The sequence below is a fragment of the Rousettus aegyptiacus genome, unplaced genomic scaffold (genome assembly GCF_014176215.1).
Source record: "Rousettus aegyptiacus isolate mRouAeg1 unplaced genomic scaffold, mRouAeg1.p scaffold_m13_p_18, whole genome shotgun sequence".
Taxonomy (NCBI): Eukaryota; Metazoa; Chordata; class Mammalia; order Chiroptera; family Pteropodidae; genus Rousettus; species Rousettus aegyptiacus.
Window position 1 is genome coordinate 805874 of NW_023416293.1, and position 14486 is coordinate 820359.

A 14486-nucleotide genomic window follows, 5' to 3' on the forward strand; every position below is an offset into this window, starting at 1 on the left:
TCTGCGCGCCAGGGCACTGCCCTCTTTCATCAAGTTTTCCTTTAGCAAAAAGCTAACACCACCACAATAATGGTCCAGGCTCTGTGGGAGGCAGAAGCGACGTGACTGCCACAAACACAGCCATTTCTCTGCTTCTACTCCAGAGGGGCATGTCCGCTTTCGCCAGTGGCTCTTTATAAAGAAGGCCGTCTTCCTAAGAAGGATAAACGAATCTTTACATTTACATAATTGTGCCGTCCGATCCCGGGCCGATGGGTGCCTCAGAGGCACGGTCCAGTCGGCGGTGACGCGGCCGCTGCAGGCCGTCCTCTCGGTCGGCACGCGCGTGTGTCCGGACGCCGCTGCTCCCGAGGGGCTGGCGTCGCAGTGCAGGCGGCAGACGCTATGACGCGCCGTGGTCAGAGCCATGATGGGGAACGGGAGAAGGGACAGACATGAGGAGAGCAGAGAAGAGGAGGGGCGGACGGAGACCAGAATGAGGCACTTCGGTGATATCGTTTGCGTTCCACACTTTGAAAGACAAGTGTAGACTTAAGACCCGAGGTGAAAAGCAATACGTGACTTACAGCTGACGGCCCTTGTCTTCCCAGGACCGTGGTGTGGGCCTCTGCCTTACTGGACCTCCTGTCGGCCCAGCCATCTGCCTGGAGTCTTCCTGTGGCTGTCCAGCCACCTCCTCTGATGCTCGAACGGCTCAGTCCAATGATGTATGGACTTCAAGGCACATTTTTATTTGGGGAGGGAAGAAATAATATACAAAACAAAAAAAACCACACACATTATATTAACATCACTTGTTAAACTCACCATTTGCTGAGTTTTGTGCATTTGTCAGTCACCCATTGACACCCTCTCTCCATCTTTCTGATAATTCTAGAGCCTGCGCATTTGACTTCATTTGCAGGGGAGGGACGCTCTGCCATCTGTGATAGAGAGGGTCGCAAGACCGTTCTGTCCAGTGGGCACGTGCCCACACAGGCCGTTTAAGTAGTGATAGACGTGAACTGTCCGTGTTCCTGGGCGAGCCGGCAGATGTGGGGGCTGTGGTCAGAGTCAGGGCTGGACCGAACCCTTTTTTCAGAACGCTGTGAAGAGAGGCGAGGTGCCATGGTCAGGTCCTCTTGACCCAACACGATTGGGTCAAAATGCTATTCGCAGAGGGGAACAAAAATGCCCCTCAACAGCCCAAATGGCCCTGATCGACAGTTGATCCTCAGAGAAATTTTATTTTTGGAAATTCCAATTTAAAGCATCTGGTGGTATTGGTGGTGCTGAAAATATTTTTCTGAATGTGGCATACTTAGGCTTTTCAGTTATGCTAATTGCTTACAGGGAGCTTACCTACTTCTTCCCATCCTCCAGGGTGGGTAGTTACATGTTGTGACTGAAACCTTTGCATCTGCCTCTGTTTATTTTCATGGCAGGTCACAAAGAAGTCATTCTGTCCAGTGTTCAAGCAAGTGACCGCAAGAGCTTGGTGGATTGATCTCGCTAGAAATTTATTCAGAAGGGACAAAGACCAATGAATAGTTCTCTGAGACTATACTTAATAGTTCATTGTGCAAGCGAGGCTGCTATTGCTTAGTTAACCGGGATGCCAGGGAATTACTAAAAAAAATCCAATTAATACACATTATTAAGCATATTTACACACACTGAACTATTTCAAACCAGTAATGCTGGAATAAAGACAAAATAATACTGTGTATTTACATAACGCCATAACACCTTTCATTAGAAAAATCGCAAGCCTTCCCTAACTCACTAAACGGCACAGCACCCGACGAGGTGTGTAGGAAGTAAGGTAGAACCATAAACAAGAAGCTGGCGAGGGGAGAGGCAGGCGCACTTGAAGAGGGTCACAGACTCCTGCTGGAGAGCCCGGGGCATTCGCGCTCAGGTCACCCCAGAGTAAGGAAACGGGTTGAAGGTACCTGCGCACATCGCAGGCGACTGGATTTTAGCATGCTTCTTTATGCCGTGGTTTTGCTGTCTTTCCAACCTAGACTGAAGTCTGTAGTTTACTTGAATTGGCTAGAGCAATGAAGTGAAAAGGTTCCGAATTTAGTCCGCACTGGACAGTGACAGTGAGTGACTCCTGATCTGGTCACTTGATGCGTTGTTTAACTTTCCCTAGGCCCAACTAAATATGATTTCCTTTGTTTTTCCTTAGCCAGAACTTCTTACTAGAGTGTGACAGTGCGTCCTCCGGCAATGCCCAGAGGCCGCCAGACAGGTGCCGGTCACTGGGGAGGGCCCCAAAGAGCCCTGGTCTCCCCTGCCAGGGCCAGGGTTGACGGGGACAAGTTGAGCCACGCCTGCTTCGGTGGCTGCCATGCACAGCACCTCCCGTATGGCCTGGCCCAGCTCTGGGGGCATGGAGAACTGCCCAGGACTTTTGGGGAGCACCCAGGGCAGGCCTGGAGCTTGGTTTGGTGCCAGGAGAACCAATGTGAAGAAGGACTGTCACCAGACCAACGGGGATAGTGAATTTTCCATTTAGATTTTAAAATAGAATGTATTTACATCTCTGAGTGAATGTTGAATTTAATATTCTGTTGGGATTCCGTGAAGTTTAGTGCTGGAACTTAGTACTCACTGGGTTATGCTGCGCAGTGGGTTCATTCACCTGGTCCTTTCAGGAAAAAGAACTTTCTCTGTTTAAGCCCGCCTCCCAGTAAAGTCTTCATTTTGGCTTAACCTTTCAGATTTGGGGATAATTTAGGTATCACAAATACCCATGATAGGACAGCTTTCAGACACTATAATTTAAGTGTCTCTGAAATGTAATAAATAGAGCTTTGTCTGGTTTTGAAAATAACGTTTTCTTCCCAAACAGCTGTTCATTTGTATTAACCATCTTCTCTGTCTCTGGGAAGACAGCATTTCTTCTTTATATATAATGTCCTCACCCCTTTCATCATGTGAGCTGCGTTCAGGCGGCTATTGTGGTATTGCTTTTACTGTCCCTTGGCACCGTGGGCAGGTGACAGTCCTGCCCGCAGGGGCTTCCGGAAGAGAGGACACTGACCACCTTCCCCTGGCCAGGTCAGACCATCGCCTCGAGTCTCCGTGAGGCTGGCTGATTTCACCACCTTGTCACTTACTCTGAGACCGTTTGGGAAAGGCGTCTAAACACCAGATGCAGCATGAACACGTCTTTGCCCCCGTTTTTAATTGGCAAAGCGAAGGCTCCTTGGTTTTTCGTTTCGGGGGCTGCATTTAGCACCGTAAGCGGCAATTTATGAAGCTCTGATGGAGACGGTGATTACCGTCTCTGAGCTGCGGCCACAGTGGCCACGGAGATGCGTTAGATACCAGCCCCTCCCTCCAAGAGGTCACGGCCTGTTTGGGCCTAGAAAAGACCTTTGCACACGGGGAAAAGAAAACAGTAAACATGTCTGAGGGGAAAACGCATCTACGATCTCCTCACAACTCCGTGAGCTAGATGGGACAGTATCGTTAAAGGTACATTTTACTTTGAAGCAATTTTTGCTCAGGGAGGCTGTCGCCAAATCCCCATGGGCCGTAGGCTGGGTTCACACCCTCCCCCGCTCACCGCTGGTTTGGAGGGGGGTGGAGAGTGTGCGTGCTGAGCCAGGTGGCTCGGCTTCAAACACCAGCCCTACCATTTGGGACAAGCCACTTAACGTGGGCCTAAACTTCTTCGTCTATAGAATTATGGCAATTGCGTTGTCTATCTCACAGGGTTCTTAAGAGAATCGAATGGGTTTTTGCACAGAAATGTTCAGAACAGCGCCTAGCACATAGTTAGTGCCCATGAAACGTTATCTATGCGAGGCTCAGAGGTGTCAGCGAGGGGAACGTGAGTAATCGGAACTCAGGGCCTGTGTGCCACTCCGGGACAAGAGTGTGAAACGGGCCGTTCAGAGCGGACAAGGCGGCTCAGGAAAGCACACTCTAGCCTGACCGGGGAGGGGGACCCCGCCCCGTACCCTTAGCGAAGTTAACAAAACAGTAGTTTTTTCCTTGTGCCACGCCACAGGACTGTCCCGGCCTATGAAATTAATGAAGGACAAACCATTTAAAATACCCGCCTCTGGGGCGCCTAGTCTCACTCGCAGCGGGACGGCTAATGAGCATCTCCACCTGCGGCGGATGGTGGGGCCGCCTCACGCCGACGCGGTCCCGAACGCTCTCCGGAAGCCTGCGCGGCCTCTGTCCTTGGAGTCAGGAGCCTGCGGGGCCCGTGCGCGGCACAAAATGCCAAGCGAAACATCCTGATTCATAATCGATTATGCTCGGATCCCCCCAGAAACCGCTGTTGACCGTGGACAGAAAATGGGGTCACAGACCGATGACTTGGGAAGCACTGGCGTGATAGCGTGTGTGTGCGTGCGTGTGTGTGCGTGCGTGTGTGTGTGTGTTGTTTGTTTGTTGTTTGTTTGTTTGAACCCCGTTCTGCTTGGAACTGCGTCGAAGTCAGCAACGAAGTTCAGAGCCTGGACGCCGTGCGAGAAGAGGAGAGGACCAGTGAGGGAACTTGACCCTGAGCAGTCAGTCCGGGTCCATCAGAGTAGGAGCCGCAGGAGAGGACGGAGCAGCGGCACCGAGAGAAACCCGCCCGCGGGCCCAGGGCGTCCGTGCGCCGCCGCAGCGGAGACGAAAGTCCACGCGCGGCTCTGCGGCTGCGTGCGGAGAGCGCCGCCTGGACGCGCGCGCATGCGCACACGCGTCCAGATGCCCGCCGCGCCCGCCCGCGGCGCCCGCGGCGCCCGCGGCGCCCGCGTCGCCTGCGTCGGCGTTCGATCGGCCACCTCCCAACGTTCGGCATCTCTAGCACATAATTTGGACTTGGGAGCCTTAGACCGATAGTTAATTTTTATTGAAAGACTATTCTCTTCATAAGAAATTTTTGACAATCTCCGCGATGTTAGGTTCCTAACGTGTAATGACAGCTTTGTTGGTGTGTGGTTACGTGTGTGATGCATTCAAGGGCATGTGTCACGGCCCGCCACCGTCCACAGCAGGCGGCTCTGGTGTCCACGGTGCTGGAGGAGGGGGCGGGGAGCCAGTGCTCAGGCCGCGTGAGCGCGCACACACTGCTTGAACCACGAGCCTGTGGACCTTGGTAGCTGCCATGGAGATTTGGGGAGGGCAGGATTTTTTTTGCTAGGAAACTTCCCTGTCCAACGTCCTGTAGCTTGAGGTACACCCCAGCCAAGGACAATGTGGTACAAACAAAAGGGTACCGCGTTTTAACCAGAGAGAATCCTGGCTTTTAGTCCTGTCTTCACTGTTCGACAGCTGTTGTTAGGACCGTGGGTTTAGACGCCACACCCGGGACTGTGTCCCAGCTCTGACAGTTACTAGCCAGGTGCACTGAGCTATCGGTAGCGTCTCTTACCCTCAGTTTCTTGTCTGTAAAATGAGGTTCGTAATATCAATAATACCTTCTTCGAAGGGTTGCTGTTACAGTTAAAAAATGGCTGGGAGGGCACTCAGTGCAGCGGCTACACACAGCAAGGGCTCCATAGATAACAAAAATAAAATCATCATAATGGCTCATGTTGCTTATTGCTTTAGTTATTTTATTATTGACTCTCGATTATGTCATTCATTAGAAGACACACTTCCTACATTTCAGGGCTGTTGTCAAGCTGTGTGTGTGAAATCACTTTGTAAATCCTCTGAACTATCCGATTAGAAATAATAACAATCATGACTGCATTTTCGTTTACTGAGAATTTACTAAGCTCCAGGCACTTCACACAGCATCTCTAATCCTCACAACACTCCCGTGAAGTGGGTAGTTTCCTTTTATATTGGAAATGAAACGGGCTTAGAAGAATTTGCCTGGGATCATGCTCAGATTTCAACCTAGACTTTATGTTTTTAATTCAAGCTCATCATTCTACAAAGCTACATCTCAATGAGAATAATAGACTTGTTAATAATAGTCAGTTGCTCCCGCCGATAACAGAATGGAGCTCATGTCACCTTGTCTGGCTGTCCTGTCATTACTGAGTAGTATAGCACACACCACGTGCATTTTATATTAAAACGTGCGATTTTTGTGAAATACTCATTCACAAACTTACATATGTATCCACCCACTAAGGCCTAGGCAAGGATGAACGTTCCAGAAAGAAAGACCACGCCACCAAGTCCTAGGTAATGGCGGAGTGGTTGGGACCCATGCGCTGTCCCTAAGGTGAAGAATTTGAAGGGCATACTTTTTGAATGACTACATTCTGACATTTTTATTACAATGTTCAATGCTTTTTTAGTAACTCCTCGTGTTTTTCTGTTTCAGTTACATGAATTTTCATTCATTGTAGATGACAAGTAAACGGAATTTACATTTCGATGCCCCTGCCTGCATACAAATTACAACTAGCTGATTGCTCACCAGCCAGCAGCAGTCTGCGCTGGGGGCGGGCATGCGGCCCCTGGCCGTGCCCCGGGGAGGTGCGCCGCCCAGCCCGCTGGCTGTGGTGATGGAGACATTGCCGAGTTGCGCATTTTCTAGCTGCATCACTTCGTTACAGTTTTGTAGTTTTTTTTCTGTTGTTTTTTGTTTCTTTAAAAAAAAAAATCCTCTCTACACCTCAGTCTTCTCATCTGTTAAACTGGAACGATAATACTTATCTATTAGAGTTTCTGAGCAGGTGAAGGGACATTTTATTTAACATGCTCAGCACTGAAAAGATGCAGCTTCCCTCTCCATTCTTTGTCTTAAGAAAAAGGGGGGGGGTCTACTTTTGCAACAATGGAATACTTGCTTTGCTTTTATGCTGTGTGCATTTCCAGGGAAACCACATAAGTATGGTCACCCAACATGTGGTCCAAAGAAATGTGCAAGATCAGAAACTCCGCTCTTCACCTGTGACGGAGATGGCGCCGTAACAGGACTGTCCCATCGGCAGAGCGCCCTCTGCCCAGGTGTGGGGCGAATGTCCCAGCTGACGCCGCATGTCAGGGGGTATCATAGCCCCTCGCCCACCCCCGCTTTGCAGGGTTCTGCCCCTGAAGCCAGCATCCTGGCCTCCATCGCTCACATGTGTCTACCAAGTCTAACTTTTACTTTGGAAGAAACCCATCATTTCCACCTGTCTTTTTGATTCCTAGCCCGATAGAATATTTTAGAATATATCTCTAATCCTCCCCCCACCTCCAACTGCTCGAAGTTACAAATGGCCAGATTTCAGTCATCAGGAGAGTAGAATGTATTATTTTTTTGCAGCCTGTCTTACTGGGGGCCAGATTCCAAGGAGGCAGCCCGTGAGCTCACAGGCCAGGAGAGCCGGGATTTCAACAGTGTCAACAATCTTTGCTCATCATACCAAAAAAGCGGCATGTCAGTGCCTGACTCATTAGCATACAGCCGCGCAGGGCTTGCTAACAAAGCAGGCTCTGGGGATCTGCTAATTTCTCCGCTACTCTTCTTCCTTGACCAAAAAGAAGAGGAAAAATAGCTCCAGGCAAGGGTGCTGTCCCTCTCCTGCGGGAATAAAGCATCACAGGGATTCCCAGAGGGAGAGCTTTGAAGTGATTTTTTTCAAGTAATCATCCTTTGGAGAAAGGGGACCATCCATCCTTTGTTTTTCTAATCTTGCTTTAAATCATTGACAGGCAAATAAATCGCCATGTTGTCTAGTTAAAAATGATCCTGCCCTGAATCATCTCGCTCATCCCTTTAATAGTTTTGTTCCGTTAGAAAGCCTAAAAAGAAACCCCTGCCTAGGCCGGGGTGCACGTGCGCGCCCCCCGCTCGGTCTGCGTCTCTGGGCCTCCTTTGTTGGGGGGATGGAGGGAAGAAGCAACGCACAAGCAGATGTGCTGCTAGAGCTACAGGCTTCTGCCAACCATATGGCGTCTTAAAGAAAGATGGTTGGAGCGTCTGGATTAGCAAAGAGTCGGGATGGGGAGCCATGTGTCGTGTTGGTACAGGCAGTTGTTTGAGCTCTCTCTAAATGGCTTCAGGAGGTTGTGTAATGGAACAAATGGTCCTGGGAGCCGGGAACAGCCCTGCGCCGCTGGAGAGGCCCTCGGCCCTCGGGCGGGCGCTGCCGCCCTTCTCCCCCATATCGTGTTTTCTCCTTTTCGTGTTCTTCGGACTCTAAGAATTGACTCGGAACTTTTCAACTTATAATTGCGCTCGCGGGCTCTCCCCACCTCCGAGCCCGCCTGCCTGGTCTCTCCCTCTGCTCCGGTAATTAATAACGCTCCATCCCGCTCTGTGTCCTCTCGGTGGCCCTCTGCAGGGGTCCAGGCTCCGTGCTGCGGGCCTGACAAAGGCGGTTCTCAGGGAGGTCGCACAGCTAGTTGGGGGGAATATGTCCTCCCACCAGAATTTTCGGAAACCCCAGGAGATGGGAAACCTTTTATTTCTTAGTTCGCTGAGAGAGTTATGTGGTCCCAGGTACTGAGCACGTGAGAGAGATGTCCCTTTACTATACTGGGCTTTGTGTATGGCATGTTTTAAAGATTATACTAATCTCACTGCAGTGGACTCTGGACTTTTAGGTCACACATGCCATGTCCTCAGCGACTGGACACCCCAGGCTTCTGGTGCTCGACGCAGACTGTCGATGTGAGTTGAAGAACCGAGACACTGGTAGGACACGGCGGCGTTCCGAACGGCGGGCAGGTGCTCCCATCGCTCGGCTTGTGGGGTGCAGTCAGTTGTGGGGTGCGGAGGCCGAGGGGCCGTGAGACCCCCTCAGCGAGCGCAGATCTCTGAGTCTGTTCTCTTAGCCAGGCCCTTTGGACATTTCAGCTGCATCTTAGGGCAGACAGATCTTACTTGACCACGATTTCAGGGCTGCTGCACATCTTTAGCTGCTGGAAATTTCGGTCCGCCTCCTCAGTGGGGCAGGTAGCGGACCCTGAGGCTGAGGTGACCCGTAACTCATCGTTAACGGAAGGCGAAATGGGCAGTTGATTCTGTCAAAGGACCAGTGTGTTTATCTGACCAAAGCATCCAACCAGTTTGAACGCGGCCACCAGTCGGGCCAGTGGGAGTCGCTGGTCAGTGCTGGTTTACAGCCCACCCCGTGGGGCAGGGTTTCCTGTTGGGTTCCAATAGCCACCTCAGTGAGGCCACCTGTACCGGCTTCAGAGGATGGGATCTGGTAGGAGACAGCATCTGGGTGAAAAATGAGTTAGGTGCGGTCAACCGTAGCAACTAGGAGGCCAAGATGTCTACTGCGGCTTCCGTCAAAGGTACTGTGAGCAATGAAACTACATTCTGTTCGGTTTGCTGGGTAACCACGTAAAGGCTCCCCCAAAAGAGGAATAAGTGAAACCTGGAGCCAGTTGACGAAAAAGGGCAAAGGGTCTGGAAATCTGAATGCGTCTTCAAACTGTCATCATTTTTGTGAACTTGTGGTTGAGGCAGGTGATTTGTACTATCTTAAACAAGGTCATCTGAGAATCATTGAAGATTATTGCCAACTTCTTTCATAAATAACTATTTTCATAAATAACTATTTTCTGCAAGGATAATGATACCACCCAAAAATTTCATATAAAGGGCTATTTCAAATTTATGAATTCTTTGTATTTATATTTTAAAAATTGCTCCTGTGTCATATACATAGGTTAAAACAAGTTCCTTTTTTTTTTTTTCTTCAGTGATCATTGCATTCTGAGCATGTTAAGTGTTAGGATATTCTCCCTTTGTCTTCTGAATTTAGGATGGAGGGGTGAGTGTCTGTGGAAAGCATAATTTTGATTGTTATCTAGCCATTGGAAAAAAATTACCACTTTAATCCCTTTTACCTTCCAAGTGTACATGGTCCCAAATTTGTCAGCATTAGAATTTCTTGAAACAATGCAATTAAACTGCAACATATTTCCTAACAATCTTAATTAGGACAGTAACTGAAAAATGTAGATTAACAGAAGTTACTGTTTTTATCAACATATTTTCTCTTCTTTCCCGCCACTATCACATCCCCCTCCCCCACCCTTTTTTTTTGCTTTAAATGTCTGATGTCAGTTTCATCCACATGCACATTATGCACATGGCACCCAAGAAACAAAGTAAAAAATTCTCTTTTAATTCCGAGCTGCACGCCCAGCGCCACATGCACTGTCTGTTACATGTCGCTGCTCGTGAGTTCATGCTGGGAGTTTCTTTTTAAAGGCAAACTGTTTCTGAAGAGTTCAGGTTGGGCAGATTGTGTTAGAAAAATCTCACTGTCTCCGAGTGGAATTAATATACTGATTATTCTGTGCAGGCTCAAACTGGCAGCGTGTGCAAAAGTTCAAGAGTGTCTGGGAAGTGAAATATGGAGAATTCGGGGGAGTGAGCAGAGACAAAGAATTGGAAGGTCGGTTTAGAAGTGAAACTAATGGTAACTTTGTAAGGAACGAGAGGGGATTCAAGTGTAAACACCTGTCATAACGCGGTGCTCAAAATGTTTTTATGGAATTCGGAAGTTCCTGTTTTCCGGGGCACATTTTAGGAATGATCATAAAAATCAGTTTGGTTATTGGACGAGAATTCGGGGGGCGAGAAAGGGAGAGTGAAGAAATGTCATTCTTAGCACCGTTTAATTTCCATTTCTGAGTCCTTAAGATCTTTGCCAGTTTCAATTAAGTCACATGAGAAGCTTAATCACTAACAGAAATTAAAACGGGTTGTAATATTTCTTCTCCCTCTCCATTAGCCAAGATTTTTTCCTGTTTAATTAAAATTTGAGTCCTCCGTGATCAACAACAAACAATGATTAATATTTTTTTGTTTACAAATAAGAAATTAAAAGGTAAGAAAAGCAAAAACCATCACGCGGCTCCTTTCTCATCACAAGGGAACCAAACTTTTTTTCTCACTGCTTCTCAGGGGAAAGAAATTGGGACGTGAGCTCGGAGTTAATGAAGCTTTCACCCATCTCCTCTCAACTGCCATCTCGGCTTAATCCCCTCCTTCTGCCCAGTCCAGAGGCCCCGCGAGCCCCCGCGGAGCCCCCGGGGCCCCGGAGCCAGCTGCTCCGCGCCCCGCCCCGGCCGCCCCGCCCTGCAGGTGCGGCGCGGCCCCGAGGCCCCGGCTCTCCCGCGGGGCGGGGAGCGCTGCGGGCCGCAGAGGGCGCGCGGCCGGCGGGGCCCGTCGCGGGGCCGGGAGGTGGCCGGGGAGCAGGTGCGCGAGGCGCGGGGGAGCTCCGCGGATGGGGGGCGCGCGCCGGGAGGTGTGTTTCTGCCTTGCTGGGTGGGCCGTTCGACGGAGCTGGGCGACCGAGCCGGCTTGTCGCGGGCGGCGGCAACCGCGGCTAACTCCGTCCCTGGACTCACTACCGCTAAGAGGAAGCCTTTCATTGGCAGCATCTAGGATGGAGGAGCAACCTACCTACCTCCTGGTTGGCAGCTGCTCTTCCCTGAGCAGGAAATCATCTCTGGGGTGACTAGTGGACGGGTCCTGCCGTCCATTGCTGTGGGTCAGGGCCCGGGAGGCTGCCAGTGCCCTGCCCCACACCTCTCAGGATGGTGGCATGCAGCCTGGGAGGAGAGGCACTGAGCGGGGCGAAGCTGTCCCCAGCCCCGCCACACACACACACACACACACGCACGCACACACGCACGCACACACGCACGCACAGCCCCCTCTGTCCTGCAGCCCCTCCCGCTGTGTAACTTGGCTGTTGGGGCAGCTGTTTCCGCTGCCCGCAGCCGGCCTCCGCCATCCCGGCCTCCGCCACCCCGGCCTCCGCCACCCCGGCCTCCGCGGGCGCCTGGCGAGGTGAAATGCTGTGTGGATGAGGCAGCGTGTCTGGGTTTTCCTCTTCCTAGTTCACAAAGCAGGCGCCACGAGGAGTGGGGCCGTGACTGGAACTGTGGCCTGTGTTGTGAGGGGCTCAGGTACACGCGGTGCAGCCCTGAGCCCACTTGCTAGGGTCACCGCCCCCCACCCGGGCAGGGTGCTGCCTGGTGTCACCCCCAGCGGCCCCCGGAAGGCCTGTCCGTCTGTTCCTCCGCTGCCCCTGGTACTCAGGAAACCTCGGTTTAGGGAAGATGGATATTTTGCTCTATGTTTCAACACTGCTGCCTGTGACCACGGCAAAGCCCCCGCCACCCGGGGAGCGTGGCGCCGTCGGCCCAGCCCTCCGAGGTGGGCGCCTGCTCCCCGGCCGCCACAGCCGGTTTCTGCTCCCAGCACCTGAAAGGTCACTGGCGGCAGAGGCATGGGCTAGGCTCTCTCATTCCAAAGCAGTCTCAGTGTTTGTTGTCTTTGTCATCGTCCTCCAGGCCGCAGTGGGGGCATTTTGTTCTACTCTGAAAAAAAAAAAAAAAAAAAAAAAAAAGAGAGTAAGGAATGTTGGAAGCCTAGACCGGTTCTCTTGCCACTTCTTGCAGGATTCAAAATTTTGCAGCCCAAACATCAATCGATTTTGCCGGTTCCTTCTCCAAACGCGCCGGCCAGCGGCCTGATCGCCCTGGTCTGCCACGGGCCTTCTCGCAGGAAGAGTTATGCCATCGTATCACCCCCGCACTCATCGCTGTGCGGAGGACCCCCTTTTACTAAATGATTTATTACTCTTAGCAGAATTCCTTTGGCTGCAGATTTTATTTCTGAGTCACTCTGTTCAGCTCAATTGGTCGCCTTCAGTTACCGTGGCAACCAGCAGATGGGGTTCTTTGACAAGGGTCAGCGGGGAGGCTGCCTCCGTGTAGACGAAGGGAAGCAACATAAAAAGCGTGCAGCACGGGCAGTTCTGCCTCGGCCGGCCAGGAGCAGGCGCCGAATTACTCGCATTAAAACCTGATTAAGATGCGTGCCAGTGAGTGCACGGTGATCGACTGGTTCCATAGCTGCCACGTGCTCACTCTGGCTCCATCACACCTCTGGGACCAGTTCGACTACCCCAAGGGTGGTCAGACGTGAAGGAAATAGGTGGGAGCCTCGCATCGGTGTGCCGGCCGCCGTCCTCCAGGCCCGCCGCCGAGGGGTGTCGTCTCTGGGAGCCCCCAGGAGAACAGAACCTGTCTGGAAACCCCACCCGGGGATCGGACGCCCGAGGGGGCCAGGGGGCCAATAGTCCCAGGTCTTCTTCAAGGCAGTGGTTGCTTTTGTTGTAGACAGCACTCATCAAAGTAAAATGGATCTTTTAATTGTTCCAGATTAAAAGGGACTAAAGGGATATGAGGACTAAGTGCGAAGGATCTTTTCTGGAGGAAAAAAAGGGACGTTATTAGGTCAACTGACAGAACTGGGATTCAGTAGGTTAGATAAAGGGGTCATATCGGTGTTAAAGTTACCGTCATTGGTAATGTGCTAGGGTTACGTGGACGGCATCTTTATTATTGGGACATAAGCACTGAGGTATTAGGCAAAAGGGACAATGGTGTATACAACTTACTGTCAGAAGGTTCAGAAAAACATAGGTATGCATACATGCGTAAACGTGTGGAGAGAGAATGAATCATAAATGGGACAAAATGATAATAACGTGTGAATTCGAATAAAGGCTATGTGGGTATCTTTGTACTTTTCTTGCAACTTTTTATAAGTGTAAAATTATTTCCAGATAAGCAGCGCTTTTAAAGGAGAGCGCTCGAGTTCAAGGCTCTGTGGGGCGCAGCCTTGTGAGGCAGTGTGGGTTTCCTGCTGGTGCTTCTTGATGGTCTCGAGCCAGATGTGGCCTGGATTCTGCTCTGCAGAGCGAGGCTCTCGAGGCTCTCGGCAGGTTTCGTCCCTCTGCCCCGTTTTCCTTCGCACTTTGGGGCCGCGCTCGGGCCCGGCGCTGCTTCCGCTTTAGAAAGAGCTGCGTGTCGGTAACTGCGGCCCCAGGCCCACGCTGCTGCGTTCTTCAGAGTCTGAGGTTCTTGACGTGGCTCCTGTCCCCGCTGTGTGTTTCATGGGGCCGGGGGCCGCGATTCACGCCCGGCCCTCCCAGGTGTCAGAGCTCAGCCTGGGCCAGTCGCACTTGTACTTCTAGATTACAAGGTAGCGGCGATGCGGCAGGTGTTCCCAGTGGGCGAAGGTGAAACTCTGCCTCATTTCCAGTGGAAGCTTCGTTTTAAGCAGTTGGTCTGTGAGAGAGCCCGGGAGATGGGTCAGAGGTTTCATGGGGGTGGGGTGGGGGGCTGGGGAGTGGGGGCTGCCTTTGTGCAGTCGCTGCCTGTTCCCAAGGGCGCTGTAGCCGGGGCAGCCCTCTGCCCACAGTGCGACTGCCAGACATAGGAGTCCTCAAACTCGTCGGTGATAACATGAGAACAGAAATTGCAAGTGGCTAGAAATTTTTATAGCAATTAGTGCAACTTGCATTTTTATTGTTCTTCACTAAAGTCGGTCTCCAATAGAGTGGAAGTTCAAAAATAACCAAAAAAAAAAAAAAGCAGAAGCAAATGGTTCCCTTTGCTGAGCTGGGTGGAAGGCGCTCGCCTGCAGACTCTCCTCCCTTTTCTCACACCCCCCAGGCCTCGGAAAGTGGTTCCGCCTCAGCCGTTTCTCAGGAGGTTGTCCAGTGCGTCGTCACCTTTCTCAAGGTCCTCACCTAAGATCCTTATTTTTTTGGAGTAGG

At 51.3% G+C, this 14486-nt stretch overlaps 1 protein-coding gene across 6 annotated transcripts in view; it reads left to right on the forward strand.

Moving 5' to 3' along the window:
* Positions 1-14486, forward strand: part of SDCCAG8 (SHH signaling and ciliogenesis regulator SDCCAG8) — a 198378-nt gene that overhangs the window by 165469 nt on the left and 18423 nt on the right. The window contains exon 17 of one of the 6 annotated variants that reach the window (XM_036235347.1): positions 10209-10301. The exons of 4 other annotated variants lie outside the window; for them this stretch is intronic. In XM_036235347.1, the coding sequence (XP_036091240.1) occupies positions 10209-10301 (93 nt within the window). Of the gene's footprint in view, positions 1-4006; positions 4618-10208; positions 10302-14486 lie in introns of those variants that run through there. One more of the 6 variants, XM_036235350.1, reaches the window with a different exon arrangement.